The sequence below is a fragment of the Tauraco erythrolophus genome, chromosome 21, assembly GCF_009769465.1.
Source record: "Tauraco erythrolophus isolate bTauEry1 chromosome 21, bTauEry1.pri, whole genome shotgun sequence".
In the NCBI taxonomy this organism is placed as follows: domain Eukaryota; kingdom Metazoa; phylum Chordata; class Aves; order Musophagiformes; family Musophagidae; genus Tauraco; species Tauraco erythrolophus.
The window spans coordinates 7,545,508-7,571,451 of record NC_141485.1 but is presented as its reverse complement, the minus strand read 5'-3'; the positions used below and the strand labels follow the sequence as shown (position 1 = coordinate 7,571,451).

Genomic DNA, 25,944 nt, shown 5'->3' with positions numbered 1-25,944 from the left:
GTTGCCCAGATCTGCCATCCTTTGAGTCTTGAAGATGGAGAAGACTCTTTGTTTCCTGCTGCCTCAAATGCTGCATAAAAGGCTGTTGGGATTTGGGTTTCTGTTCCTTGGGGGGGTCTCCTGGGGTCCGATGTTCACCACCCGACTTTCCACCACGTTTGCTGCTTTGCCAAGTGACCCAACTCCTGCATGGACGGCGCAGCCCCTCGGCCGTCACCGCTTGCTGAGGAGGACACGTTAAATATTTACCATGCAGAAAAGAGGCAAGTTCCAGCAAACAAAAGGACTTTTTGGGAGAAGGGGTTTCTCTCGCCAAGGCCAGGCTGGAGACTTGCTATTGTTACCATTTGTCTCTTTATTCCATGCGAGCAGCTCGGCGCTCTCTAGAGAGCGCGTGGCACCGCTTTTTATTTTAATTAGCAGATGCTGGCTGGAAAATAGTGTTTTCCAGTCATTGTGTTCACATGGAAGTGAAGAAGAATAGAGGGTTTCATAAACACAAATGAGGCTGCAAGGTGCTTGTGCCATGGCATAAGAGACATCTGGGAATTGTCCCTCCTCCTCCTGAGAGCCCAGAAAAGAGATGACGGCATGAGTGCTGAGACCTCAACAGCAGACCTCACCGACCCAGAGATGCATGTCCTGAGGTACAGCTCCCACCAGGCAGCATTCCTCCAGGATCAGGCATCTGGGTGCAGGAGGGCTCTGGGTGTGGTTGCAAAGAGCAATTTGCATCTTCTGCTCAAGGGAGATGTGGCCCTCGGGTCCCCAGTCTGCTGCTGGTGAAGGTCGCTGTTCCTCCAGGTGTGCAACGTCTGCAATGCACAGAATCAAGCACTGATCAGCACTTCTGCATCTCAGTGGGCTTGGCAGTATGTCACAACCGTGCTGGCCCTTGCCCTTGCTGGTGCATGGGCATCATGTTTGTCCCTTTCCTCCTGAGACACGGTTACTGTGTGCACCAAGCGTGCCATCTTCAGGTTGCTCCTTGTGGGCCACCTAATCCAGCTCTACAACCATCAGAACTGAAAGTCTCATGCCACTGATTAGTTGTGTGTGAAGATTTTCCAAGGTGTTAAGGCAGTGCTGGAGTGGAGGCAGTGGAATATTTTGACTTCTTCTGTGCTGAAGAAGTCAATGTAGACTAGGAATGGCTCCACCAAAAGAGATGGCTTCTTCTGCATTGAATAAGACAATGAGGTCATCAAAGGTCATCTCTTCTGGTGGAGCCATTCCCAGTCCGTGACCTGGTGGAGACCTTGTGTTTTCCCATTCAGAAAGGTTTTGTGCACTTCACAAACGGGAATGAAATGTTCCAACAGAGTCAGCAAGGTTTAACTGTTTCTGTGGAGATAAATACTTGTCTGGAGAGGGCAAAGGTGGGTATTTCTGAGTTTGCTCAATTTTATGGTCTCATTCTGTTACCTGGAACTTGCATGGTCCTGCTGGGACATGTGGAGTGAGTGTCAGGCAAGGTTTTTAACCCCTTTATCAGCCCACCCGGGGAGCAAGGAGCTGTGTTTTGGTGCGACTCGTTCCTCCCCATGGTCCCAGGAAAGGGTTTGTGCCCCAGCTCTGCTCGCTATGGTACCTGCCACAGACGTCCATGAATGTGCCTGTGCCTCCCCTCCAAGCACAGAGCATCTTGTTGCTCCAGGGACCCAGGCTGTGTCCTCGCACAAGAGGGATGAGAGGTGGTGAGGTGACTCGGGACATGACATAGCCAACATTTCGATGGTTGGTATCCAGCCTGGAGTTTCTACTGTGCCCCACAGCCCTCCCCCTTTGTGGGCACCTCAGAAGGTGATGTTAGCTGAGGACACGGGTTGAGCAAGACTATCTCCTGGCTTTGCTCCTCTTCTGGTGGGATGCTCTTGGTCTCAATGGGAGGACATGCTCCCCTCTTGTTTGTCTTCCCGGCTATTGCAGTCCCGCTCCAGCTCTTTTTATAGCTCGGAAAGAAGTGCCTTGAGTTTCTGAGTTGTCTGGGAGGCCAAGCACACAGGGAGGAGTCGCAGCTCGAAATAGGGCTGCTCTCTGCTTATGCATTCCAGTTTTATTATTTTTTTAGCTGACATGTCCAAGTTTGAAAAGTCCCACTGCCACAAGCGCCGAGCTGGGAACCATGTCCTGCATTTTTTCCACTCGGATTGAGTCTTCTTTCTTCTTTGCCTTATTCCCAGTGCCCTCACACCAGCCGTGGAGCCTCCACGAGGTGGCTTTCCCAGGGAATGATGTTTCTCACCCTTGCCTGTATTTTCCGTAGCCCCCAGATTTCGTGCCTCAACACAGCTGGTTTGGCAGAAGAGCTCCCTGTGTGCCGGCGGCGTTGGCTGAAGCTGCAGAAATTAATAACGAGGTGGGGGAGGATGAGCGATCAGGTATTTGCTAAAGCTGCTGGGTGGTGAGCAGAGAGCTCAGACAAAACGCTCAGCGATTTCTGCCCGCTGGGAGGGATGCGGAGCTTTGTCTGCTGCTTCGTCGAATAAACAGGAGCAAAAAGGAGAGGACAATCTCTGTGGTTTTCAGCCCCTTAAAATTATCTGAGATTTTGGCTGAGGTGCAAAGCCGGGACAGAGGCGTGCGGGCAGAACTGCCCTGCTGCTGCCCGAGGGCTGGCACAGGCTCCATGGGCATCCCAGTGGGTCTGCTCCTCTTTCCCACGGAAGGGAGGTATAGAATCACGGAATGGTTTGGGTTGGAAGGGACCTCAAAGATCATCTAGTTCCAACCCCCCTGCCATGGGCAGGGACACCTTCCACTACACCAGGTTGCTCAAAGCCTCATCCAACCTGGCCTATAACTACATCACCTCTAGGCTTCTCCGTTAATCCCATAATACTTAGATACCAATTTTGGGCATGCCGTGGCTGCAATCTCTCCTTCCCAGAGTTTTTATCACACAGGAACTGTTTTGGGTCCCTGCTGCCACTTGTCTGCTGTCCCCCATGCTCCCTTGCGTGTGCAGGTGTCGTTCAGGCAGCCGGGCTGCATCGGCCAGGCTGTGACACCGATGCGTCTTGGTAACGGGACTTACCTGGGAAAAACTCGTCTGAGGTCAAATCTGAACCAATTCTTTCTTCTGACCAGCCATCGTGTGAAAATGGCAATTAGCCAGGCAGTCCCCATACATCATTTATGATTTTAACCATTTTTTCCTCCCTTTCTGCCACATTCACTGGCTCCGGGAGCAATTGCTCTCCAGTTATCCAGCCTTTTTTCCCATCAGCAGGAAAAAGGGATCTGGCACATTGTGGAAATGCTAAGAGCTGCTGGTTCCTATCAGAGAGGATGAAGTCTGCCAGCTCCTTTCTTCTGTTGATAAGCAAATTTTAGGTGTCTGATCCCAGCACCTCCAAGGGACTGTTTCTTTCCAGCCGGCAAAGTGCGTTTACTGCACAGTGAAATAACGTAACGTCCTGTCAGCAGCAGCGTGCATAGCCATGGCAAGAGTTTATTCTTCTCATCCTAAGTATTTCCCTCTTTTCCAGCCCTACAGAGTGAGAAGGACCGGTGCTCATCCCCTACCCCACATAACGGCTGCAGCACCGCGGTAATGATGCCCAGGTGTTTCAGCAGCCTGGGTGCTCCTGCACATCGATGTCTGCTTCTCATCTGTGTTTTTGCCTCATCCTGGTGTTTAGTTGCAATATGCTCTTCCCTCAGGTAGCAGCGTCATGCAAATTCTCACCAGTTCTCACCGTGCGGATTTCTGTTTCTCCCTGTCTCACTGGTGGGCACTCGGGTTTGGCACGGGGGATTGGCCGTAACGGCTGGGCTCATTCAGGGCTCCCTGGGTTATTTCTGATAATATCCGTCAGTAGATTTCTAGCACAATCTTCTTTATTTATCCAAAAATGTAAATAAAAATGTCCTGATTCCTCAAATGCTGTAGGAACACAGAGGTTTTTCTCTGCAGAAGCGCTGGGTGCAGCTCCCGCGGTCCTCGGGGTGGTGCCTCGCTCAGCTGTTCACCCACCTTGGCCCGTCGGGATCCCTGTGGCAGCTGTGTCCAAGAGGCTGGCTGTCACTCACCGGCTTTCACGGGAGCCCTTTTCCCTGTGTCCCACCAGCCAGCCCTGTCACCTCCCAGCAGAGCATGTCCCTTGTGGGAGGATGCCCCAGGGGCGATGAAGACCACATCCCTGTGCTGGGCTGGCTCTGCGGCATGGCCTGGGAGCGTCTGACAGCTTCTGAGTCGCTGAAAAAGGAAGAAATCGGGTGGGTTTAGTGGAATGTTTGATTTTAAGTACTTGAAAAACTTCAGGACTTCTCCGCACCAGCAAGACCCCTTGTTGCCATCTCCCGGAGAGCAGCACGGAGTTGCTGCACGTGGCTCCTTTGGTGACACGAGTGCTGGGTCATGGACGGGGTGGCTGGCGGTTTGGGAAGCGGTGCCTTCTTGCACTTCAGTTCCAGCTCAGCTGTTGATACATAGCCTGGAGCACATATTTTGTCTCTCGGAGCCCATACCTCATCATTTTAGTGTCCTGTGTGCCCCTCTGCCAGCAATACCCACCCTGCATTGGGTGGACAGGAGGCGGTTGGCAGCGATAGCATCGTGTGTGCTCTGGATGCTGTGATTTGCTTTTGAGAGCAGGGATTTCCCTCTCGGATTATACCCTCTAATTTCCTGGAAACGACACAGAGATATTGGGGATGCCCTTCCCTCTGCCCTATTTAACTCTGGCAGGGACATCCTCGGGGTGCAGGGCCCTTCAGCTACCCGGCCTCCCTGTCCTGCACCAAGCTGGGGCTGTGTCCAGGGCTCTCCTACCCCCGTAGCCACAGGGACAAGCACTGCATCCCCCGTGGTGCCCAGTCCAAGCACCTCTCATCCATTTTCCAGGAGGCACAGGTGTGTTTTCCACACCCAGAACTTTTAGGCTCTCGGTTCCTCTCCAGCTGTGGAGTGGGACAATGCAACCCTTTCTTCTTGGGCTGGGTAAGCCGAAGGGTGCGCTGGTGTGTACTCCAGCCAGCAGTGTTTGTTTTCGAACAAGGAAAATGAGTAAAAACTAATATTTAGCTCTCAGGAAGGGATTTCGCAGCCTTTCGCGCGGAACGGTGCCTGCGATTCCCCTGTTGGTAAGCGTCGGGCCGGCTGCAATAACACGCAGAACACAGTTTCCTTTGTACACTGGGGTTTTTTCCACCTCGGGCTCCACCCTGCGTCCCAGCGGAGATCCCAGCTCCGGCTGCGCGCGCTCCCCAGGCGCTTTCCACACCCCGCGAGCGGGCGGCGTGCCAGGTGCTCACAGCCTGGCAAAGTCATAGAGCTCCTTGCGGGGAGCATCCCCGGCGGTGGGGAGCATCCCCAGGCACGGGAGAGGTGTCAAGTGCGGGGAGCGTGGCCGCTGGTGCTTTAAAAAGAGCTCAAAGAAAGCTTGCAGTCATGCTCTGGAACGGGACTAGTTTATTTTCCAGTTATGCATCCATCAGAGAACATCCCTTGTTCCTCCTCTGGCCCATCCTGCTCCTCTGTACGGGGAGCGGACACCCCATCGCTGGGTGCTGAGCTCCAGTCGCAGCCGGCAGCGGCACGTACAGTGCTCCGGCAGCGCGTGGTGGCCCGGTGAGGGCTGCTGGGGACCAGGGCTTGGGGACGGCGGTCATGGCTTGACAAAGCTGGATGCTCGTTTGTGAACTGGGAGATCCCAGCGGGGTGCATGCAGAGCTCTGTCCCGCTCCAGTGCCAGCAGCCCTCTGTCACCTTTAGGGTCCTATGTATTTATTAAGTATATGTAGGCTTAGGTCCTATGTATTTTTTAAACCAGTATTTATTAATAATAAAGGACAAATCTGCCCAGCAGCAGAAGCTTGGACACCAGGAGTGAGCTATCGATCTTGCTGGGGTAGAGGGGCGCAGGTTCAGCCACGGGCCATCATCCTGGCACTGGTGGCCCGCTGTGTGCAGGGGGATGCTGAGCCACAAATCCGCACCGCAGATGAAAATGACGGGTTTTATTTGTCATTTGGAAATGGGTTTACTTGCTCCACCTTGTTCCCCTTGAAATGGGCACCTTGATCCCGCTGGGTCTGGTGGGAGGGAGTCGAGCCCACTGCCCCTGTGGAAGGCCACAGACTGCAAACCCACAGCTCTCCAGAGCCCGCAGTGTGCTGGCACTGCTGGGAAGCAGCTCTCCAGGACACAGGGAGGTGGGCAGAAGTCTCAGGGGCAGGTTGGGGGGTGAGAGAGCTGGGAAGTGACCTGCGATGCCAAAGAAAGCGGAAAAACCTCTTGCAGCACGAGGAGGAGGAGGCGGCGGTGCTGCAAGCCGGCGTCGCCCGCTTTGCTCCGTCCTCTCCCTGCAACCGGGCGGCACTTCAACGTGAATGTGCTCCGAGCTGGAAACTTTCCCGGGGCTGTAAATATGTTGCCTATTTCCTATAAATACTTTTGCTGCTGCCCGTTAGCTAGAGGCGCGCTCGGCATCCGCAGCCCTCTGCGTCCCCCCAGCGCTGCTTTGCAGGGTCTGGCAGCGTCCGGCCCCGTGGGTGGGGTCCGACGGCAGGAAAAACATTTGCTGTGGCATTTTCCAACCTATTGCGTCAGGTGGTTTCATTTCAGACGAGTTTGTTCCTCGTTTCTTGTGCAGATGTGCCGAAGCCGTTAATGTTTACGGGTTGTTGGAGGTGCTGAGGTGTGCGTGCGCACTGCGAATCTGCCCGGAGCATCTGCTCAGCCCCCTGCTCCCCTGTCCGTTGGGTTTGCGTGGAAATGAAGCTCAGGAAAAGGTTTGAGAAGGTCCTGGGTGGGGTGTGTGTGTGTCCTGGCTGGATGTTCAGCTGAAGCGTCACACACGTGGCATTGCCACCAGGTCTGCGAGTCTCAATTCAAGGGACAAGCAAAAGCATAAAATTAAAATGATTCCTTTGAAGGTCACCTAAGGCAGAGGTTTGGAGACTACCAAAAGGAGGGGGTCCATGCTCTTTGGGAGAGGGAGGAAGGCTCCCAAGGGCAGATGCTGAAGGTCTTTTGGCATGGCTTCATCTCTGGTTCCACGGGCACCAGCCGTGCTCCACGTGAAGCCTCCAGCTCCCCATACATGAAGACTCCAGGAGAGGACTTAGAGGCTTCAAACGGAAACTGATGGGAGCAGTGTTTTATTGACCATCTCCTGCGTCATTGACAGCACTTATCCAGACATGGAGGGGCTGCAAGGTGGAGAAGTGTGGACAAAGTTTGAGGCCATTGATGGGGGTAAATGGTCCCACTGAAGGGGATAGATGCTGGGGACATTTATCCCTGTAGACCTCTGGGGCTTTCAAGGATGTGAGTGACAGAGGAGCTCTGGGCACTGGCAGCCCGAGGAGCAGCGCGGTGGTAAAACCAGGAGTGGTGAGCACAGCGCTCATGCTTCACGGTTGTGACCTTTGCTAACCCTGTTTCCTTCTTCTGAGAGTTTTGCTTATCTCGAGGGTGTTGGCGTTAGGCTTACGAGAAGGAAGTGAGGAACTACAGCGGTGCATTGGGCATGTGCAAAGGAAGACCAGGTCTCAGCTGGAGTCAAGAAGGTTTTCCAGAGAAGCTGCACATATGGATGGGGCCGCTGGGGACACAGAAGACCTCTGCGAGTGATAAGCAAGTGGTCCCGTACATACTAGCTGGGCTTTAATGTGCGGGTTTACATCCCACTGCCACGATTCACTTACACACAGTTGTTATTGTGGCTGCTGAAGGCTGTCCTTTTGGATCGAGGGCTTCAGGCGGTGCCTTCCCCATCCGTCATAGGATCATGGACTCACAAACTGGTTTGGGTTGGAAGGGACCTTCAAAGAACATCCAGTCCAGTCCAGCCCCCCTGCCACAGGCAGGGACACCTTCCCTAGACCAGGTTGCTCAAAGCCTCATCCAACCTGGCCTTGGACACTTCCAGGGATGGGGCATCCACAACTCCTCTGGGCAGCCTGTGCCAGTGCCTCACCACCCTCGTGGTACAACATTTCTTCCTGATGTTCAACCTAATCCCACCCTTGTTCAGTTTAAAACTGTTGTCTTGTGCTGAAGACCCCAGAGCTGGACGCAGTGCTCTGGGAGAGTCACAGGAGAGCGAAGCAGAGGGGGAACATCCTCTCCCTCAACATGCTGGCCACGCTGCTGATGATGCAGCCCAGGAGATGCTTGGCTTTCTGGGCTGCAAGCCCACATTGCTGGCTCATGTCCTATTTGTCACCCACCAGTATAGAATCACAGAATGGTTTGAGTTGGAAGGGACCTCAAAGATCATCTAGTTCCAACCCCCCCTGCCTTGGGCAGGGACACCTTCCACTACACCAGGTTGCTCAAAGCCTCATCCAACCTGACCTTGAACACCTCCAGAGATGGGGCAGCCACAGCTTCTCTGGGCAACCTGTTCCAGTGCCTCACCACCCTCAGAGTGAAAAATTTCTTCCTTAGATCTAATCTAACTCTCCCCTCTTTCAGTTTAAAGCCATTGCCCCTTGTCCTGTCACTAAACACCCACCCTTGTCCAAAGCCCCTCTCCAGCTTTCTCGTAGCCCCTTTAGTTACTGAAAGGCTGCTAGAAGGTCTCCACGGAGCCTTCTCTTCTCCAGGCTGAACAACTCCAACTCTCAGCCTGTCTCCATAGCAGAGGTGCTCCAGCCCTCGGGTCATCTTTGTGGCTTCCTCTGGACTTGGTCCAACAGCTCCATGTCCTTCCGATGTTGAGGACCTCAGAGCTGAATGCAGCACTGCAGGGGGGGTGGGTCTCACGAGAGCAGAGTAGAGGGGCAGAATCACTAGTCTTGACCAGTGCCCCAGTCCTTCTCCATGGGGTGTTCTCCATCCATCCATCCATCCATCCATCCATCCGTCCATCCATCCCTCAGTCTGTGCTGGTACTGGGCATGGCCCTGACCCATGTGCAGGACCTTGCACTTGACCTGGTTGAACTTCATGAGTTTCACATGGACCCACTCCTCCAGCCTGCCCAGCTCCCTCTGGATGCCACCCCTTCCCTCCAGCACATCGACTGCACCACCCAGCGTGGTGTCATCCTTCCTACAGCCTCCTACCCCTCCACACCAGGTGGGAAACGGGAGTTTCTTCTGCTCAGGTTTTGGGTGGGAGGATCTCCCTGGCTCGTTGCAGCATCAACAAGCGGTTGAAGCAGTGAGCGGGGAGGACGCTGCTTCTCCTGCCTCTCTCTTTCCGTCCTGCATTTTTAATCCCGTTGCCTTTGCAGAGCTGCATGTTGAGCTCCTGCTAACCTTGGACCGGCCCTGTCCACAGGCACTGGCTGGATGATGTTACATGAGGTTCGTGCGGTTGCTGTAACACCAACGGGTCTGGATTGAACAAGGGGCTAAAAATAACAAACCATCAATAACGGCAGCACGAACCCCGGCTCATTTTTTATTTTTTTTTTAAAGAAAATCTGTATATTGACAACACAACAAAGCAGCTTCCTGTAATGGCAGGAGGGATAATGGAGCTGGGCTCCCTGCCCGTGCCCTGGCCTGGGGCTGGCAGCGGCGTCGGCTTCGCCCGCGCCTGTCAGTCCCGCGGGGATTGCGCGGTTCTGCGCCCCAGGAGCCCTTCGTTTATCTTCTGCTTGGGGCGATGTGGAAGGGCAGCACTCCTTCCTGATTCCCCGTGCTGGTCCAGTCCGCGGTGAGGAGCTGGGGGAGGTCGGTACCCACTGAAATCACCCTCTCGCCGACAGCCCTAGGCTGCCCGTGCTGCCCGTGCTGCCCGCTCCGTGCCGGCGCGAGCCTTCGGTGTGGCCGCCAGCCCTGGACCTGTGCCCGCTTCAGACTGATCTGCTTTTTCCTCTCGCTTTCACATGCCCAGGAAACTGCAGCATTACAAGGATTTGAAAACGGCCTTGAGCTTTTTAAGCACTGCTCCAGAGCGGATATTTTTCCTAAATCAAGATTTGCAAAGGTATTTGGGCATTAGGCAGCCAGGGAGATTTCCAGAAGTTATCGGAGCACCCAAACACCCTTTAAATCTGCCTCCTGTGCAAGTGCAGCTTTGGTACGGAAACGCAGCTGGTTCACCAAGGCCCTGACAATATCAGGGATATTTTTTTACATCACCAGTTTTAATGAAGATAAGGGTTTTCAAAGTTGTTAGTTGCTGAATCCCTTCTGAAAATCCCTGTGGTGTGGGATCAGCCCTGAGGGGTTTGGCCATAGTGAGGTGTCTGAGTTTGGAGAAACTCATCACACCTTCAGCTTCTGCCGATGCGGCTGCTCCGTCCCTGTATCCCAAACCTGCGGTGTGATGGTGTGATGCTGGCCCTGGGGAAGGTTCCCTGGGCAGGTCTCGGTTGTGTTTTGGAAGGATGTGGAGCCATGCAGGGGAGCAGTCAGGGCAGCTGTTCTGTGTTAGGATGCTCCAACCTCCTGGCTCAGGGAAAAAAAAAGCCGTTGCTGCAAACGGTGATGGCGAGGTGGATTTTTCCTCTAAATCACACCATTACAAATACATCCCAGTGCCCAGCATTCTCCTAAAAAACAAGACTCCTTGCACACTGCCAGGGATGCTCACCAAGCTCCATGGGCCAGAATCTAAACACAGCCTGAAGAGTCCTTGCAGGCACATCCCCCAGGCGAGTGCTCCAGATCTGGGGAGATGCTGAAAAGTCCTGAAACCTGCAAAATAGAAAATAAATACTTTTCTAACTGCTCAGCAGTTTTCCCAATGAACCTGCTATTCCACTTTATACCTAGAGCTCTGAAAACCCCAGAATCCTGGAAATCGTACAATCACAGAATCATAGAATGGTTTGGGTTGGAAGGGGCCTTAAAGACCATCTAGTTCCAACCCCCCTGCCATGGGCAGGGACACCTTCCACTACACCAGGTTGCTCAAAGCCTCATCCAACCTGACCTTGAACACTTCCAGGGATGGGGCAGCCACAGCTTCTCTGGGCAACCTGTGCCAGTGCCTCACCACCCTCAGAGTGAAAAATTTCTTCCTTAGATCTCATCTAAATCTCCCTCTTTCAGTTTAAATCCATTGCCCCTTGTCCTGTCATTAAACACCCACCCTTGTCCAAAGCCCCTCTCCAGCTTTCCTGTAGCCCCTTTAGGTACTGGAAGGCTGCTGGAAGGTCTCCCTGGAGCCTTCTCTTCTCCAGGCTGAACAGCCCCAACTCTCTCAGCCTGTCTCCATAGCAGAGGTGCTCCAGCCCTCGGATCATCTTCATGGCCTCCTCTGGACCCTCTCCAGCAGCTCCATGTCCTTCCGATGTTGGGGACCCCAGAGCTGAACGCAGCACTGCAGGGGGGGGCTCTCACGAGAGCAGAGCAGAGGGTCAGAATCCCCTCCCTCAACCTGCTGCCCACGCTGCTTTGGATACAGCCCAGGACACGGTTGGCTTTCTGGGCTGCAAGCACACATTGCCAGCTTATGTTGAGCTTCTCATCAACCAGCACCCCCAGGTCCTTCTCCTCAGGGCTGCTCTCCATCCATTCTCTGCCCAGCCTGTGCTTGGGATTGCCCTGACCCATGTACAGGACCGTGCACTTGGCCTTGATCCCGTACCAGAAAGGTGCTCCAGCAGCATCTTGCATGGGTAACCCATGGGGCAGGACTAGATTATCACAAGCTAAGAGCTGCTCAGGGGAGGTGAGTTTAAACTGCTCCTATCCTGGAGCAGCTGGGAAAAGATAGCATTCCCCAAGGAAAACGAATTTAAGAGCCTGTGAATCCGAGGGGTGGTTTGAGAGCATGGCTCCGCTTTGGTTCCTTCCCTTGGGGAAAACTTGGGAAATATAGAGAGATCAAGAGGGAACAAGAGATATTATTAGTCATCAAGGAGGGAGGCGGATGCAGGGGAAGAGGGTTTAAAAAGCTTTGGGGTATTTTTAGACCTGGTAAAGTGAACAGTGGGGGGAAGGAAAGAGGCAGGAGACCTTTGAGAGAGACACAAATGCTTCGTGGAGCGGGGTGGCCCGGGCTTTGCGCTCCATCCTGCCTCGAGCGTCAGCTTAGGTGGAGAGCTGCTCAAATAGAAGTAGGGGCTGTAAAACCCATAAAAGAAAATGCCTTCGGGATCATTACTCCATGAACCTCGTCAAGCTGGCGGTGATGACAACAGGCCACATTTGCTGAGATGGCTCAGCCCTCATTCCCTTCACTTTAACGGGAGTCGGGGTTGCTGAAATAGAGTTTAAAAGCTGCTCTTGGAGCCTCCAGCGGGCTCAGGGAAGATGCTGAACCTCTCTTCCTTCTGAATCCATCACAGTCCAGACCACTGCCATCCCGGCAGCTCGCAGGAGAATAACGGAGCTGCAGGAGGATGGAGGGTGTAGCCAGGGTGATGTGAAGGGTCTTGGAGTAAAGCACTGGAGGAGGTTAAGCACAACTGGAGGGGACAGGAGAGCGCTCCTCCAGATCAGCTGGGAGGGCGATGAAGGCACTTGGGGGACAGGATGAAGCGAGGGGCTGCCTTCCCCCTGGTGCTCCAAGCAAGCAGCCCTTGCTTTGCCTTCCCTATTCCCTGCTGGGAAAGGTCCCTTCTACCCGCTGAGCTGGATGGCGGAGGCAAAGCCTTTGGTGCCCTGTGGTTTTTCAGCAGCCTCTTCAGTGCATCCCCAGCACCCCGCCCCACCCGCCACTACCTTCAGCACATCTGCTCTAGAGAGTCTTGCTAGGGCTGGTCTTCCACAAGCTCATGCCAAATCGCTGGGATGGGATGCATCCCTGGAGAGCGTTGCTGGAGCCTGGGATCAAGCAGATTGATTTGCACATCTGTCTGGGATGCTCCGCCAGCTCCTGCCACTGTGGTGCAGAGAGTGGGAGCAAGTTCACTTATTGCACAGCCTTCGGTGGACTTGTGTGAGTTAAGTATAAAATACAGATGTTCGTATCCGTAGCGGTTGAAGGAAGCCACGCGGGAAGCAGAGCTGATGCTCCTGCAGCTGCACAGAGCAGCAGGTCGGTGCTTTTACGGGAGCCCCTGGGAATAACCCGGGAGCACCGTGCGGGGCAGGAGCGGCTCTCGCGTGCCACCAGCAGCATTCCCCACAGCGACACGGTGAACTTCAGTGGTGGACTCCCCCAGGCTCTGGAACATGAGAAGGAAATTCCTTGCGCCCCCATAGCAGTGGGACTTGTCCCCGTGGGTCACACCAGTCCCTCCCGGGATCCGGCGTGGTGGCACGAGCTGCCGTCCCTGGTCAGTGCTTTCAGCTTGGGGAGCACAGCTTTGCTTGTCCCTGAGGAATTTGGGTTTCCCTCTCGAAATTGCCTTTAAATTATTTTTTAGGTTTTCTTCTTGGTTCTTATTTTTGCCCTCTGGCTGAAGACCCTTCCTTGCTGTGAAGCCGAGTGGACTGGGAGCTCTTTGTCTTTTCCCCAGGTGCTTCCTGGTGACCTCCAAAGTCCAGGCTTCGGCAGCCGGAGCAGCTCAGCCACGGGGAGCCACGCAGCAGCCGTGGCCGTGCCACAGCAGCCAGACACTTGCATGTCCTGGCTCTGCAGCATCCATAGGAGACCATCCATAATGGCAATTGCCATCTTCTCTCTGAGCTGGCTTTAGCACCAGCTGAGATGTTTGATTCAGGGCTGAGCTTGTGTGAGAGCTTGATTTTGAAAAATAGGGTTAATGATGACGACGAGCTGACTTAATTTGTGGGATTAAGGAGGGATGTTGGGAGCACAAAGGCTGTATGTGGGAGGTGGGCAGCTTGGCATGGCTGCACGCAGGTTTCAGTGGTGTTACAGGGTGTCACCAGTAAATATGACCAAAGGGTGGATCCTGCATAATATTTTATGAGCTATGTAGTTCTGATGTAGGTGATATCATAGGAAAAGTCAAATCCATCCTATGCATGGGGGGGCAGAGGGCAGTTTGGGTTTTTGCTCCCGAGGATGCTCTTTGGTTTCGGCTGTGCCTTGCAGGGTGTGCCTTTGCTTACCTGACTTAAGGTCTCTTCTTGCAAATGAGGCATTAAAACCCGATGGCCAAGTGCTAATTGCAGGGCTGTGACCTCTGGAGGCTGTGGCTTCTTGGCACATCTGGAGACAATGTGTGGACCACATCCACACGACATTGTGGGACAGCACGGCAGTAGGGTCAGCTAAACCCAGCTAAGGGTTAAATAATTAATTCCAGCATCCCATTAAGCCAGGGGAAACACCAGGCTGGGGGACTGAGCTGCACAGGGAGGATCCAGGATCTCACTTTCCATGCCGGGAGCACAGCTGGGAATTGCTCACTGAGGGGCTTTGCTGTGGGGAGGGGGCAAAGCCTGTTGCCCCTTCCCAGCCATGGTGCTTGTTTCTGGGTTTGTTCCCCCTGCTTTCAGGGCATGGGCACCCTGTCCTGGGGATGCTGGGGTTGGTACTATGCCTCCTGTGGCTGGCACAGCAGAGACAATTCCTGCCATGCACACGTACTGTAGTGCCTGTCGTGACAGGGGCTGTCAAGCCCTGTTGTGCCTGGTGTGATAGAGGCAGATATCCATGGTAGCGGCAGGTATCCATGATAGGGGCAGATAACCACAGTAGGGGCAGTTATCCCTGACAAGGGCAGGTATTCATGATGGAACAGGTACCTGGGACAGGGCCAGGCATCTGCGACAGGGCCAGGCATCCCTGATGGGGACAGGTATCTGGGACGGGGGCAGGTGCCCATCCCCGGAGGGCTGCCTCGTGCTCTCCCCCGGGCTCAGAGGAGGAACCAGACTCTGCACCCAGAGGAATGTGGCTGCTGCTTAAAACCATCTGGTCCAGCAACACACATTTGGTCCAGCAAAAAATCAACAAGCTGTTTACCTGCAGCGCTGCTGAGCGGTGTGTCCATCCATCTGTTCCAGGAATGGCAGCGGAGGCTTTGACAGACACCTGAGGAAAACATGACCTGGGTCTTGGCCTGAAAAGGGCTGGGATTAACTGGGTGGGGTGGGTGGTTGTGGAGCTTGGTACTGGCAGGGTGCAGGGCTGGCAGCGCTCTGTCCCACAGGGATGTGGGATCCCGTTATCTTATTAAGAGCAGCCAAGTCCCCATCACAGAGTAAGTGGCTGAGCCGTGACTAGACTACAGTAATCCTGCGGGATTAGCGTATTCGGCCAGGGCCAGCACCGCAGGAGCATTTTTTTCTTAGAGCCATGAAGCTTCTCCTCCGCCTTCAGCCAAGGTGCAGCTGTGGGGCTTTTCTCCTCCCTGCTCTGGGGTTGCTTTTAGGGGATTCAGAGAACAGTAGAAGATTTGTTTGGGTTTCTTTCGTGACTCCCGTCGAAAGATGCTAAAGTGCTTCTCGAGCACTGGTAGGAGCTGGGAAAAGCCGAGATACTCCTGCCTGGGTGTTTGCCTGACCCACGGCGGGGCGGCGATCCCTGCGTGCCATGTGTCTGCCCGCGGACCGGTAACTGAGGTCGGGGGACTCGTTTGACCACACCAGTTTAATTGCCTTTGTTGGGGGAACTGAGATTGCTACAGCTGAGCGGGCTCCTGTGCAAAGGAAACCCTGTGCCCGGCACTGGCCAAACCCTCGGGGGTAGCTCCCCCCCCCAGGCACAGAGACAGGGCAGAGGGGGGCAGATGGGGCAGGAGGTGGGGCAGAGGATGGAGCAGGGGTCAGGTGGTGGGGCAGGGGATGGGGCAGATGGTCAGACAGTGGGGCAGGGGACGGGGCAGTGCGGCAGAGGTTCGGGCAGGGGGTCGGGCAGGCTGCCGCGGGGGTTGCGGAGCCCGCCGTGCCTCCGGGCATCCCCGCCGCCTCCGCTTTGCCGCTGCCCGGGAGCCACCCGGGTGGGCGGGCGGTTCGGCGTGGGCGGTGCCGCGCCGCCCCCCCCACGCGTGCCCACCCCCACGCGCGCCCCCGCGGGGCTCCTTTGTTATTCCGGCGGAGCGGAGCGCCGCGGCCGCTCCCCCCCACCCCCCCACACCCCCCCAGCTCGGCTGTGCCGCCCCTCGCGGGAGCGCGCCCGTGCGCGGGTGCGCGCCTCCCCCCCGCTCCAGCTCCGCCGCCGCCGCCCGGCAGAACCTTCCAGCGCCGCCGCCCCGCGGGGCCGCCGCCATGGGCTCCGCCGCGCCGCGCTGAGCCCGCACCCAGCGCCCGCGGGGTCCGGAGCCCCCGGCCCCGGCCGCCCCTCCGCCATGGAGCTGGGCAAGGTGGTAAGTGCGCGGCCCCGGGGATCCCCCGGGAACCCCCCGGAACCCGCCGGGGACCCCCCCGCGGCACCTCGGCAGAGCACCGCGTCCAGGTTTATTCCTGGAATAAGGGTTTGCATCCGGCGAAACTCCTTGCCGGGGAAGTTTCGGGTGTTCGCAAGCCCCCCAGGTATTGGTGTGTCCTGGTGTAAAATCAGGAGGAGCCAGGGGATGGGGATGGGGATGAGGATGGGGTGGCGGCGGGAGCCGTGCGCCCCCTCCCTCGCTTACCGGGGGGCTCGTCCTCGCCGGTAACGCAGATCTTTCGCCCCCACATCCCCCGATGCTGCTGCAGCCTGGGTCGGGTTTGCTCCCACCCACCCATTTTAACGTGCTTTCCCCTGGTCTTCGACTCGGCCGGGTTCAGGTGGTGCCACGAGCACCCGTGTCCCCACGTCCCCGTGTGCCCACACCCGGTGCTGCCGTCACAGTCCCTTCAGCCCGTGGGGGCAGCCCCTCACCAGGGCATTAGGGATGAAGACGAGTTTGAGGTGGAAAGTGGGGTTTTAGGGTCCATTCCTGCAGGGAGGCATGTGCATCCCCTGTGCTGCTCACCTGCCAAGAGGGATTTTGGTTTTCATGGTGCTCCGGCAGAGCTGGGTTAGGGACAGGGAAGGTCCCTCAGGTGCAGTGTGGAGCCCGTACAGTCCCGGCTGTTCCCGGCTCCGTTACAGGGTCCAGACCTCCTGGAGGGGTAAGGGGTGAGGGACACTCCGTCCTGCTCGCCGGAGCTGCTGCTGGGTGGGAGGCTTCGCAAGGAAGGATTTCCACCAAAGCTGCCTTGGCACTGTCGGGTTCTGCATCCCCATGGAATTCAGGAGCATCAAGCTAGGGCGATGTGCATCCCGGGTGTTCCTGCCGGGGTGAAACTTCCCAAGGAAGATCGGTCCTGGGATGGCAGCTGATCACTGAAATGCTTATCTGGAGTGGAGCTCCTGGCTGGCTGCTCTCCACATTGTTCATCCTCCATCCTTGCTCCTTTATTTCCTCCCATTCCAAAAAATGCCCAAATATTTGCATTTGCTGGGAAGCAGAAGGCTCCGGTCCGGACCATTGGGAACGTTTCAGGAATATCTGAAGGTGGTGGAGGACCTTCCTGAACCACTGACCCTGGAAGATACAGGCTTCCTCCCTCCCCAGACGGAAATCACCGCTGCTGGAAGAGATTATCTTCGCATAAAATCCCCACTTAAAATAAAAAGCCTGGCTAATGGGGCAGCTCCCGGGAAAGGCTCCGGCCGTGGCCGAGCCGGCTGGGCAATGCGGGGCACGGATGATGGAGTGCCCGTATCAGTAATTAAGAGAGAAGAGTAAGGAGTGGGTTTTGTGGGGAGCAGCCTCGGAGGGGTGCAGGGGCCCCGGGGAGCCTCCTGGTTCCCTGTCCTTCCTTGTGCTGGGGTCTGGTGTCAGGGTCTGCGGTTGTGGTGGGTCAGAAGTGCCTGGCAGTGGGAGGCAGGGCCCATGCTGGAGGTGACCAAAGCACGCCCCGAGCTCTTCTGCACCCTCAGCTGACTTCTCCTTTGACTGTTATTTCAGCTGGAGGCTTCAAAGGGATCCAAGTTTTGTGGTGTCAGTTGCCTGATGGTCATTGGTGAGGTTTGGCTTCTTTTGTAGCCTCCCTTTTTGCCAGCTATTCTCCCCAAAATCAGTTTTCTCGCCTTTTTTTTTTTTTTCTTCCTAAAGGTTTATCTGTGTATTGGAAAAGTCCGTATTCCTTGAACTGGATTTAAAAAAACACGTCCAAGTAATCAATCTGCATAAGTTGTTTATGGCACTGGAGAAATCCAGTGGCCCAGCTCTTTGGGTGTTGACCCTCGATGGTGGGCAGTGATGTGTTCAACACAAGCTCTTGTATCTGGCACTGGTGAAACCAAATCCTTCCAGCCGCTGGTGACCAGCCTGGCTCTCCCCTCCTGGCATCGGATGTCTCACTGGAGTCCTCGGGACCCACCACAAGTCAGTTGGGTGATTGTCTTCATCTCTCCCTTTGCATGCCTTGAAAGTGGAGGAGCGATTGGATCACGCTGTCGCGTCCTGCCCCAGCTCTCATGACGGTGTTGAACTCGTTATTTCCGCTGGAGGCTCTGGAAAAGCCAGGAGCAGCGATGGGTGAAGTCCTTGCACAAACAGCTCGTGGGCACATCACCCCGTGGATCCCAGCCTCTGCTTTGATGCCACCCTGCTGCCCTTGGGAAGAGCTGGGAGCTGGCAGGGTGGTTTGCTCAGATACACTCAGAAACTGTGTCCTTCAACTTTAATTTTTCTACCATGATAACAGGACTATGAGAAGAAAAACCTTTCCTGAGCTCCGGTGAGGCCGTGATTTGCTTTTAGCTGCTGTTGGCCAGCCGTGTTTAGAGACATGTGCCCTCCGAAAAGCTTGTCCACACGCCCGTGTCCTGAACACCTCCAGCGCCAGAGCGAAGCTTTGCTAGGCTGTTAGTTAAGGCAAAGGCCTTGGTGGGAGTCAGATGGCAGCTGCTATCCTCTTGTGTCTCCTTGTGGGTTGGAGACTTCTCAACATCACACCGCCCCTTCCTGGCCTGGCACAGGTGGTTTCTCCCCTGGAAGCACCGCGTGTGCTGGAAGAGCTTCTCCATAATGCTCACAGCGGGCTTTGCCGTGTGCCAGCAAGCACTGACGGTGAGTAGACCAAGTGTGACACCGATCTGAAGTCATCATTCTCCCAACCTCAGGAGAGCAGACCCAGAGGTGATGATGCCAAGGCAGTTGTCTGCCAAGAAGAACCTCATGGTGATGCCGTCGGCTTCCAGTGCGACTTGCAGAGCCTGCAGCCATCTTCCTGATGACTCCAGTTTGGGGAGCGGGCACAGTGTGGGGTAACGTGTCCCCAGACAACCCCTGAGGTCCCCATACTGGTGTCCCTTGGGATTCAGGGCTGTCTCTGGTACACCTTGGTCCTCCTTCCCCTGCTGGCATCTGAGCTGGTGGTGTCGGCATCTCCTCCTGGAGAGGTATGTCTCGAGCCACTGCTGCCAGGAGCAAGCCCCAGCAGGTGCAGCGAGGTTTTGGGGTCTCTTACACTGGAGGCCAACATTGTTTTGGGGAAAATACGGTTGTTTTTATGGCCCAAGCAAAGGGAAATCTGAGACCTGTGTCATTTTTGGGGATTATTTCTCATCTGGTGGGAGCAGGAGGCGAGAAGAACGGCAGCACCTTCAGGATGACACTCACACAGCCCTGGTCAAGGCACTTCATCTCTGGAGCGACTCCGGCATGTAGCCAGCTGGGAGAGGAGCACTTTCTTTCTAAACTCATGGATCCAGCAGCGGATGCAGCCAAATAGCCCGGATTAAATGATGAGAAGGTGTTTTTCATGTCTCTTCTCGCTCCTTGCTCAAAGGAACCATTTAGGACTGAATGGGAAGACTGGTTTGTGCTGAGCATCCCCTTATCCTATACGTAGGAATATATAGGTGTCATAGGAGGCACGCCGCGTGGCTGCCCAGCCCTGTCACCGCTGCCTCGCTGCCTTCCTTTCCCTCCGGCTGCCCGCGGGCACAAAGCTGGGCTTGTTCCCTGCTCCTGCCGCTGCCGTCGAAGGCCGCGGGCACCCGGCAGCCCCATGGCAGCGGGACCACGGCCATACCAGCTCTGCTCAGGAGCTCTCGCCCATCCCCAGCGGGGTGTTAAGCACCCCTGGCATTATCCAGCTGGCTTTACTTTGGGATTTTGCCAGAGAAAAACCTCTCCTGAGCCCCAGCGAGGCCGTGATTTGCTTTTAGCTACTGTTGGCGAACGATGTTGAACTAGAGACGTGTCCTCCGAAAAGCTTGTCCGCACCCCTGTGTCCTACACAGCTCCGGGGCCGGAGCAGAGCTTTGCTAGGCTGGGATTTGCCTTTTAATTAAGATTGCAGATTATTTTTTTTCCCAGACTTCTTGTAGTCAGGTCTCCCTGCTCTCTCGCTTCCCCCGAAGCCCCTGCAACTGCAGGGCTTGGTTGTGAGCGGTTTTCCGGAGGTATGCTCCATCCCAGCTCTCCATTTATAGAAAGGAATTAAGGAGAAATGAGGGAGCATTACTAAGAGGATTTGCCCTGCGACTTACTCAGTTTCTCCAAATAATTTGCAATAGCTCTGGATTCTTTAATCACCACTCATTTCCTTTTGGAAATGAAAGAAGAAGCGGGAAGGCGCCGCACAGCTCCTGAGCAGAACTCGGAGCACTTTGCGGAACAAGAGGTTTGCAATTGGGAGGAGGCTGAGAGCATAATTTGGGGAGATCTGGCAGGGGGATGAGGGTGTGCATGTGCTCATGGGAAGGAGAGGAGGGTTTCTCGGTGGCCACAAACCCGCTGTTGCTCTGTTCCAGGTCCCTCCGGGCAGTTTTGGGTCCCTCTGTCCCTGTCTGGATGGAGCCTGTGGTTGCACATCCGCAGAGGTGTTCTAGTTGACGTGAGCCACAGTCCAGGGGGGGTCACTGGGTGCGGAGCTGCCAGTAGCTCCGCTCTGCCCTGGCATCTCCTTGCAAGAGGAGCTGGGCTGAGTCAGGGGTTACGGGGTCTCATGGGATGTGGTCCAGCTCACCCCGAGGGCCAGCACCACATGTTACCATCCAGATTCCTGGAGTCCCACTGGAATGGCGCTAAATTCCCTCGGGGCAGAGCTGTGGCATTGTATCAAGCTACGGGCAACAGATCCTGCAGGGATTTCTGGGGCCCCCCTGGGAGCTGCGGAGGGAGGAAAAGCCACTCTGGCAGGTCCCGCTGCTCCGGCGCAGGATAGTCCTTGGTCTGTATCCTCCCCTGAATGACCCGAGCCTTTCCCTGCTCATCACTGTGGGGTTTCCTTGTCCCGCTCTAGATGTGCTTGCAGCATCACCAGTGCTTGCTGGGTTACGGGTGCTTGCAGTGTTACCAGTGCTCGCAGCGTTACCAGTGCTCGCAGCGTTACCAGTGCTCGCAGCGTTACCAGTGCTCGCGGCGTTACCAGTGCTCACAGTGTTACCAGTGCTCACAGCGTTACCAGTGCTCACAGCAGTAGCAGTAGTAGCCCAGCGCTGCCCTGGGTGCTGCTCTGCTGAGGTCTGCCCCACACCCCAGCCCATGACCCTGCTGGGGGAGGCTGGCATGGCAGTGTCACCCCCTTGCAGCTCTCGTTGTGCAAACAGGGCCCCACCAGCCTCTCCTCTCGCTTCCCTCCCGGCCCCGCTGCCTCGTGGCGTTGCACAAGAGGAAACACGGGGGTTTCCTTTCCCGGCAGCGGGGAGGGGTGCAGGGCTGGAGGAAGGGTTCGGCTGCCCCCCGCAGCTCCCTGTGCCCACTGTGGTCCCTGCCCTGCTCCCAGTGCGGGGGGGTGGCAGCAGGAGAGGAGCCCTTTCAGTGCCTGCGTGGGTGCAGGACCGGGCAGCCGACATCCATTCATCGGCAAGAAACCGGAGCCGGGCCAGCGGCGCTGCCAAGGACACGCTCGTGGCCTGGCAGGTGGGAAACAGCCCTTGCAGTGTAGAAGCTCGTAATTAAATTAAAATTAAAATACCCTCAGCTGTAGGTGCCAGACGGTGCTGGGAAGCAGCACCCACCGGGTCAGAGTGGAAAACCCTCTGTGGCAAAGAGGTCTGAGGTTTCTTTCAAGGCAGCCCCAAATTTCCCTCTTTGTTGACCCGTTTTCACAGCCAACACTCATGGATGGGAATGTCTGCCACCGACCCCCTCCCCGACCCAGCTTGTCCCTTGGAGGTGACACTTGCAGCCTCGGTTCCTCGCTGCTGCCCTGCGCTCCTCAGAAAACCTTTTCCACTGTCCACACGGACATCACATCTGCTTCAAACAGAGCAGGGGGCTTGGGGATGGAGGGTCCTGGAGGCCACAGCCCGGAGCCAGGGGCTGCCAGACCCCCATCACCATCCCACTGTCACCATCCCACCGCGTCTTCCAACTCAGGGGGGTTGCAGGGAGCCTCTTTGGTTAGAAAAACGTGTCCTTGCCTTACCAGGAAGAGCTGGCAGGAAGCAGGAGTTAAACTGGGAGCTCCATTTCCAGCTTTCCTGGGGATGCAGCGGCCCCCAGCACTGCTTCCCTCCGGAGACCATCCCTGTCCGGTCTTTCAAGGACAAGAGGAGTGGACACGTGCCACGGTGAAGCCACTGGCTTTGGGAGCGTGATGCCTCCAGCCTGCGTCTGGCTACGAGCTTCCACTCTCCGGCTTTGCTCTTGGCTTGTTACTTGTGGTCTGGGACTCCCATTTCAAGGCAGGACATTTGTTTAGATGCCATCTGGTGCTCGGCACCGTGCTGGGTGGCCCGTTGTGACCGTCCTCCCTGCCTGTGCCTTCGTGGCTGTGGACCGGGATCTTGGACATGGACAAGCTGCACCTGGAGCCGGATCCATGGCATGTGTCACTGATGGCTGTTGGGACATGGGCATCACGTTCCAGGCTGCCGCCACTGTCAGAGAGGCAGATTTGTTGGGATTTTTAAAGGGAAAAATGAGCGTAATGCTGAATTTTAATTTGTGTTTTTCATAAATGACAAGGGGCTGGGCGGAGCTGCAGAGGTGACTCCCACCCTTGGTCCTCCTGCCTTGAGAACCTGCTCGCCTGCATGCAGTCCCTTGGGAAGGGATGTCTAATGGGATCAGGTTTCTCCACCACCAGTGTTTCTTTCAGCTCTCCTCAAAACCAAGCAAAGATGCAGGTTCTAGTCTGCGTCCAGCTCACCACTGGACCGGGATGCTCATGCCTTGCAGCTGGTGATCCGGGTCCCCTGCCAGCCCAAAATGAGCCTCCTGCATCTTACTGAACACCTCCATGGTCACCTTCGTGGTCCTTACTGGTCACCCCCGCAGTCACCAGTAAGAAGGGACCTGGTGGGGAGCACAGTGAGCAGCTCGGTGCGACGAGCCCCGCCGTGGTCCCCGGTAGAGCTGGGGATGTAAATCCCGCGGGGCTGTGGGACCCCATCCTGCTCCAGAGCAGCCAGCGTGGCTGGAGCGAGCAGCAGCGTCCCAACAGCAGAGCTGGTTCATACTGGGACATCAGGACCCAGCCCTGTCTTTCAGCTTGGGGGATGCTCAGCCCTGGGACAGGGATGCCCTTGTCAGCTGTGGGCGAGACCAGAAGCTGTCTCAGCCCTTCAGCACGTTGTCCCCACTCCGGCTGGCGGATGCTTTGGTGACAGAGGGACTTTCCGGGGAGGTGGGTCAGGCTGAACCCCAGGGAGTCTGGTTCGTGACCCGCCGTACGTGGAGTGCCCGTGGCTGGTGTCTGTGGGTCCCCCCGGCCCTGCTCAGCACAGAGACATCGGGGTTGATCATGATGCAGCCGTAGCGGAGCCGCCTCGGAGAGGGCGAGCGAGCAGGGGTGCAAGGAGGATTGCAGTGAGGAAGGCTCTGGGATTAATCCCGCTGCTTTAATTGGTTTATATCAGTAATTAGCTACTTCTGACAGGGCCGAGACAGCAGGTTTCTTCTCTCAGCAGCCAGAACCTCGTGGAGCAGGTGCCAGGCGAGTGCTCGGTGCCACTGGGAGCGACGCGTGGGCCTGGGGAGATGGTGGCCCCGCACTGGCATCACCACGCTCCCACATAGGATCAGCCGCAGCTGATCGGAGATGGGAGCGGTCGGAGAGCGCTGGGCAGTGGGCACTGGCTGTGCCATGTCTGGATGCACCTGTGGCCAAGCTGAGACATGCCAGTCGCGGTGGGGTGGGGAGGTGGCAGCGGGGCACAACCAGGGCAGGTGCCGGCACCATGGGCAGCAGGTCCATCTCCTGCCTCTCCAGGCCCACAGCTGGGGCCGCGTCCGGCCATGGGGCAGGAGGGCTCGGGCAGAACACCAGCAATTGCAGAGCCGCTCTGCCTCGGAGCCGATTGAGCTGGGACCTGTCCTTTGCTGCCAGCAGCCCGGGTCCTGCCCCGCTCCGCAGCACGCAGGGATCTTGCCGTCTTGCTGCCAGATTCCCTTGTGCCCCGCTGAAACAGCCTCTCTGCTTCAGGCCCCTACCAAAAGCAAGATCCAAGGGCAGGGGAGGGATTTGCTTTCCCTCTGCCCATCCCACCACCCCAAGGGCAGGCGAGGGTCCTTTGTGGTCGCTGCTTTAATTGCATCGTTATTATGCTGAGTAAATGAATCCTGGCAGCAGCTGAACCTGGCGGATGCCAACCACATCCCAGAAAGGCATCCGGTGACGGGCACCGTCCAGCTGGCACGAGCAGGGGCTGGGGACCTGGATGGGACCCAGGCACCAACAGGTGCCGGCAGAGCCGGGGGGTCTCAGCGGGTGAGGGGGGACCAAGGGGGAGCCTGAACCCTTCCCATCTCACCCCCCCTCCACCGCTTCTCTTTTGCAGACTGTCAGCATCAATAAGGCTATTAATGCGCAGGAAGTGGCTGTCAAGGAGAAACACGCCAGAAATATCCTTCCCAAAGCTGGCCGTGGGACAGGCGGGTGTGGGAGCAGGACCAGAGCTGCCTGGCAAAGGGGCAGCAGCAAGGCCGCGTGTGGGGAGAGGTGCCGGCGCGGCAGGGCCAGCGCCACAAGCTGGCTCTCGGGGTGCTGAGGGTGGCTGGATGGGACCCTGGGGGGCTCTCGATGGATGGTTGGGATTTTTTCAGCACGGCACGGGCTCCCTTCTCCTGCTGCTGCAGCCTTTGCTTGTGGGTGGGTGCCCAGCCTTGTGCTGCCATTTCATGGGAGGGTGGGAGGGGCAGATGCCCACAGCGGTTGTCTGCCAGGGGCAAGGATGCTCAGTCCCCGAAGGTGACAGCTGGGAAGGCTCAGCGGATGCACAACCTGAGCGTGCCACAGTGCTCCCAGAGCGGTGGTGTGGGGCTGGAGGAGAGGAAAAGGCGTGTGCCACCCTTGGGGACAGCGTGAGCCCAGGCTTGGCAGCTCCCTGTGGTGGCCTTGGCTCCCCTCAGCTCTGCGGGTACCAGCCGGCTTCAGGGTGGCCGCTGTCTGTTACCACCAAAGGGGAGAGGAGCGTTTCCTTGACCAGCCCTCACCATGCATCCTGGGCACGCATCACGAGAAAGGGGCACAAACCTTCTGGTCGGTGGTGAACCGGCTGCCGCTGTCGGGCAACGCCGTACTCTGCTGGAAGTTCTGCCACGTCTTCCACAAACTCCTCCGGGATGGCCACTCGAATGTGAGTGCCACAGGCTCGGCTCAGCAGCTGCCCTGGGGCCAAATCCTTTCCCCCATGGAGCTGCACGGGGCGGTGGGAGATGCTGGTGGGTCAGTGCCCTCCTGGGAGTCATTCTGGGGTGGGGACTGGCACAGGGACCCCCCCTCCTTGCTTTGCCAGAGCCTTCGTGGCACTGCTCTGCCTGCAGCCCCCTTGCACTACAAAGCCCGATGCCAACTGCAGCACCGGTGCCAGAGGAGACGGTTTGGCGCAGGAAGTCGGCATCAGTGCGGGAGTCACCAGGACAGATCCTCTTGCCCTGCGTGCGGCTGGGGAAACTGAGGCACCGTGGGGCTGGCAGTAGTGACACCATGGGCAGGCTGCAGGGCTGGGAATGCATCACTTCCCGTTCCTTACCCGTTACCGGCTCCAGCTATGGCACGCTTTGCCCTGGTGCTCTGCCCGCTGCCCGCGCTGCCTCCTTATTTTCATCATCGTTGTTCCAGGTCCTGAAGGACTCCGTGAGATACAAGAACGAGCTGAGCGACATGAGCAGGATGTGGGTAAGTGGCCGACCCTGCCAGCCACCGCGGTGGGGACACCCCAGGGGTCCCTCAGCAGCAGCTGGTGACCCGACCAGGCTGAGGGTGGTGGTGGCTTGGACCGTGGTCTCTGCCAGGAGGAGCCAGGCTCTGAGGGCTGAGCAGATGCTCAGCCGTGGCTGACCTGTGGCTGCTGTGACC

At 56.8% G+C, this 25,944-nt stretch overlaps 1 protein-coding gene across 1 annotated transcript in view; it reads left to right on the top strand.

Annotated features, from left to right (window-relative positions):
* The window catches only part of HIP1 (huntingtin interacting protein 1), a 48,306-nt gene that overhangs the window by 7,170 nt on the left and 15,192 nt on the right, over window positions 1-25,944 (top strand). The window contains exons 2-4 of the mRNA XM_086624883.1: window positions 24,425-24,488; window positions 25,080-25,222; window positions 25,708-25,764. Coding sequence (XP_086481009.1) covers window positions 24,425-24,488; window positions 25,080-25,222; window positions 25,708-25,764 — 264 coding nt within the window. The remainder of the gene's footprint in view (window positions 1-24,424; window positions 24,489-25,079; window positions 25,223-25,707; window positions 25,765-25,944) is intronic.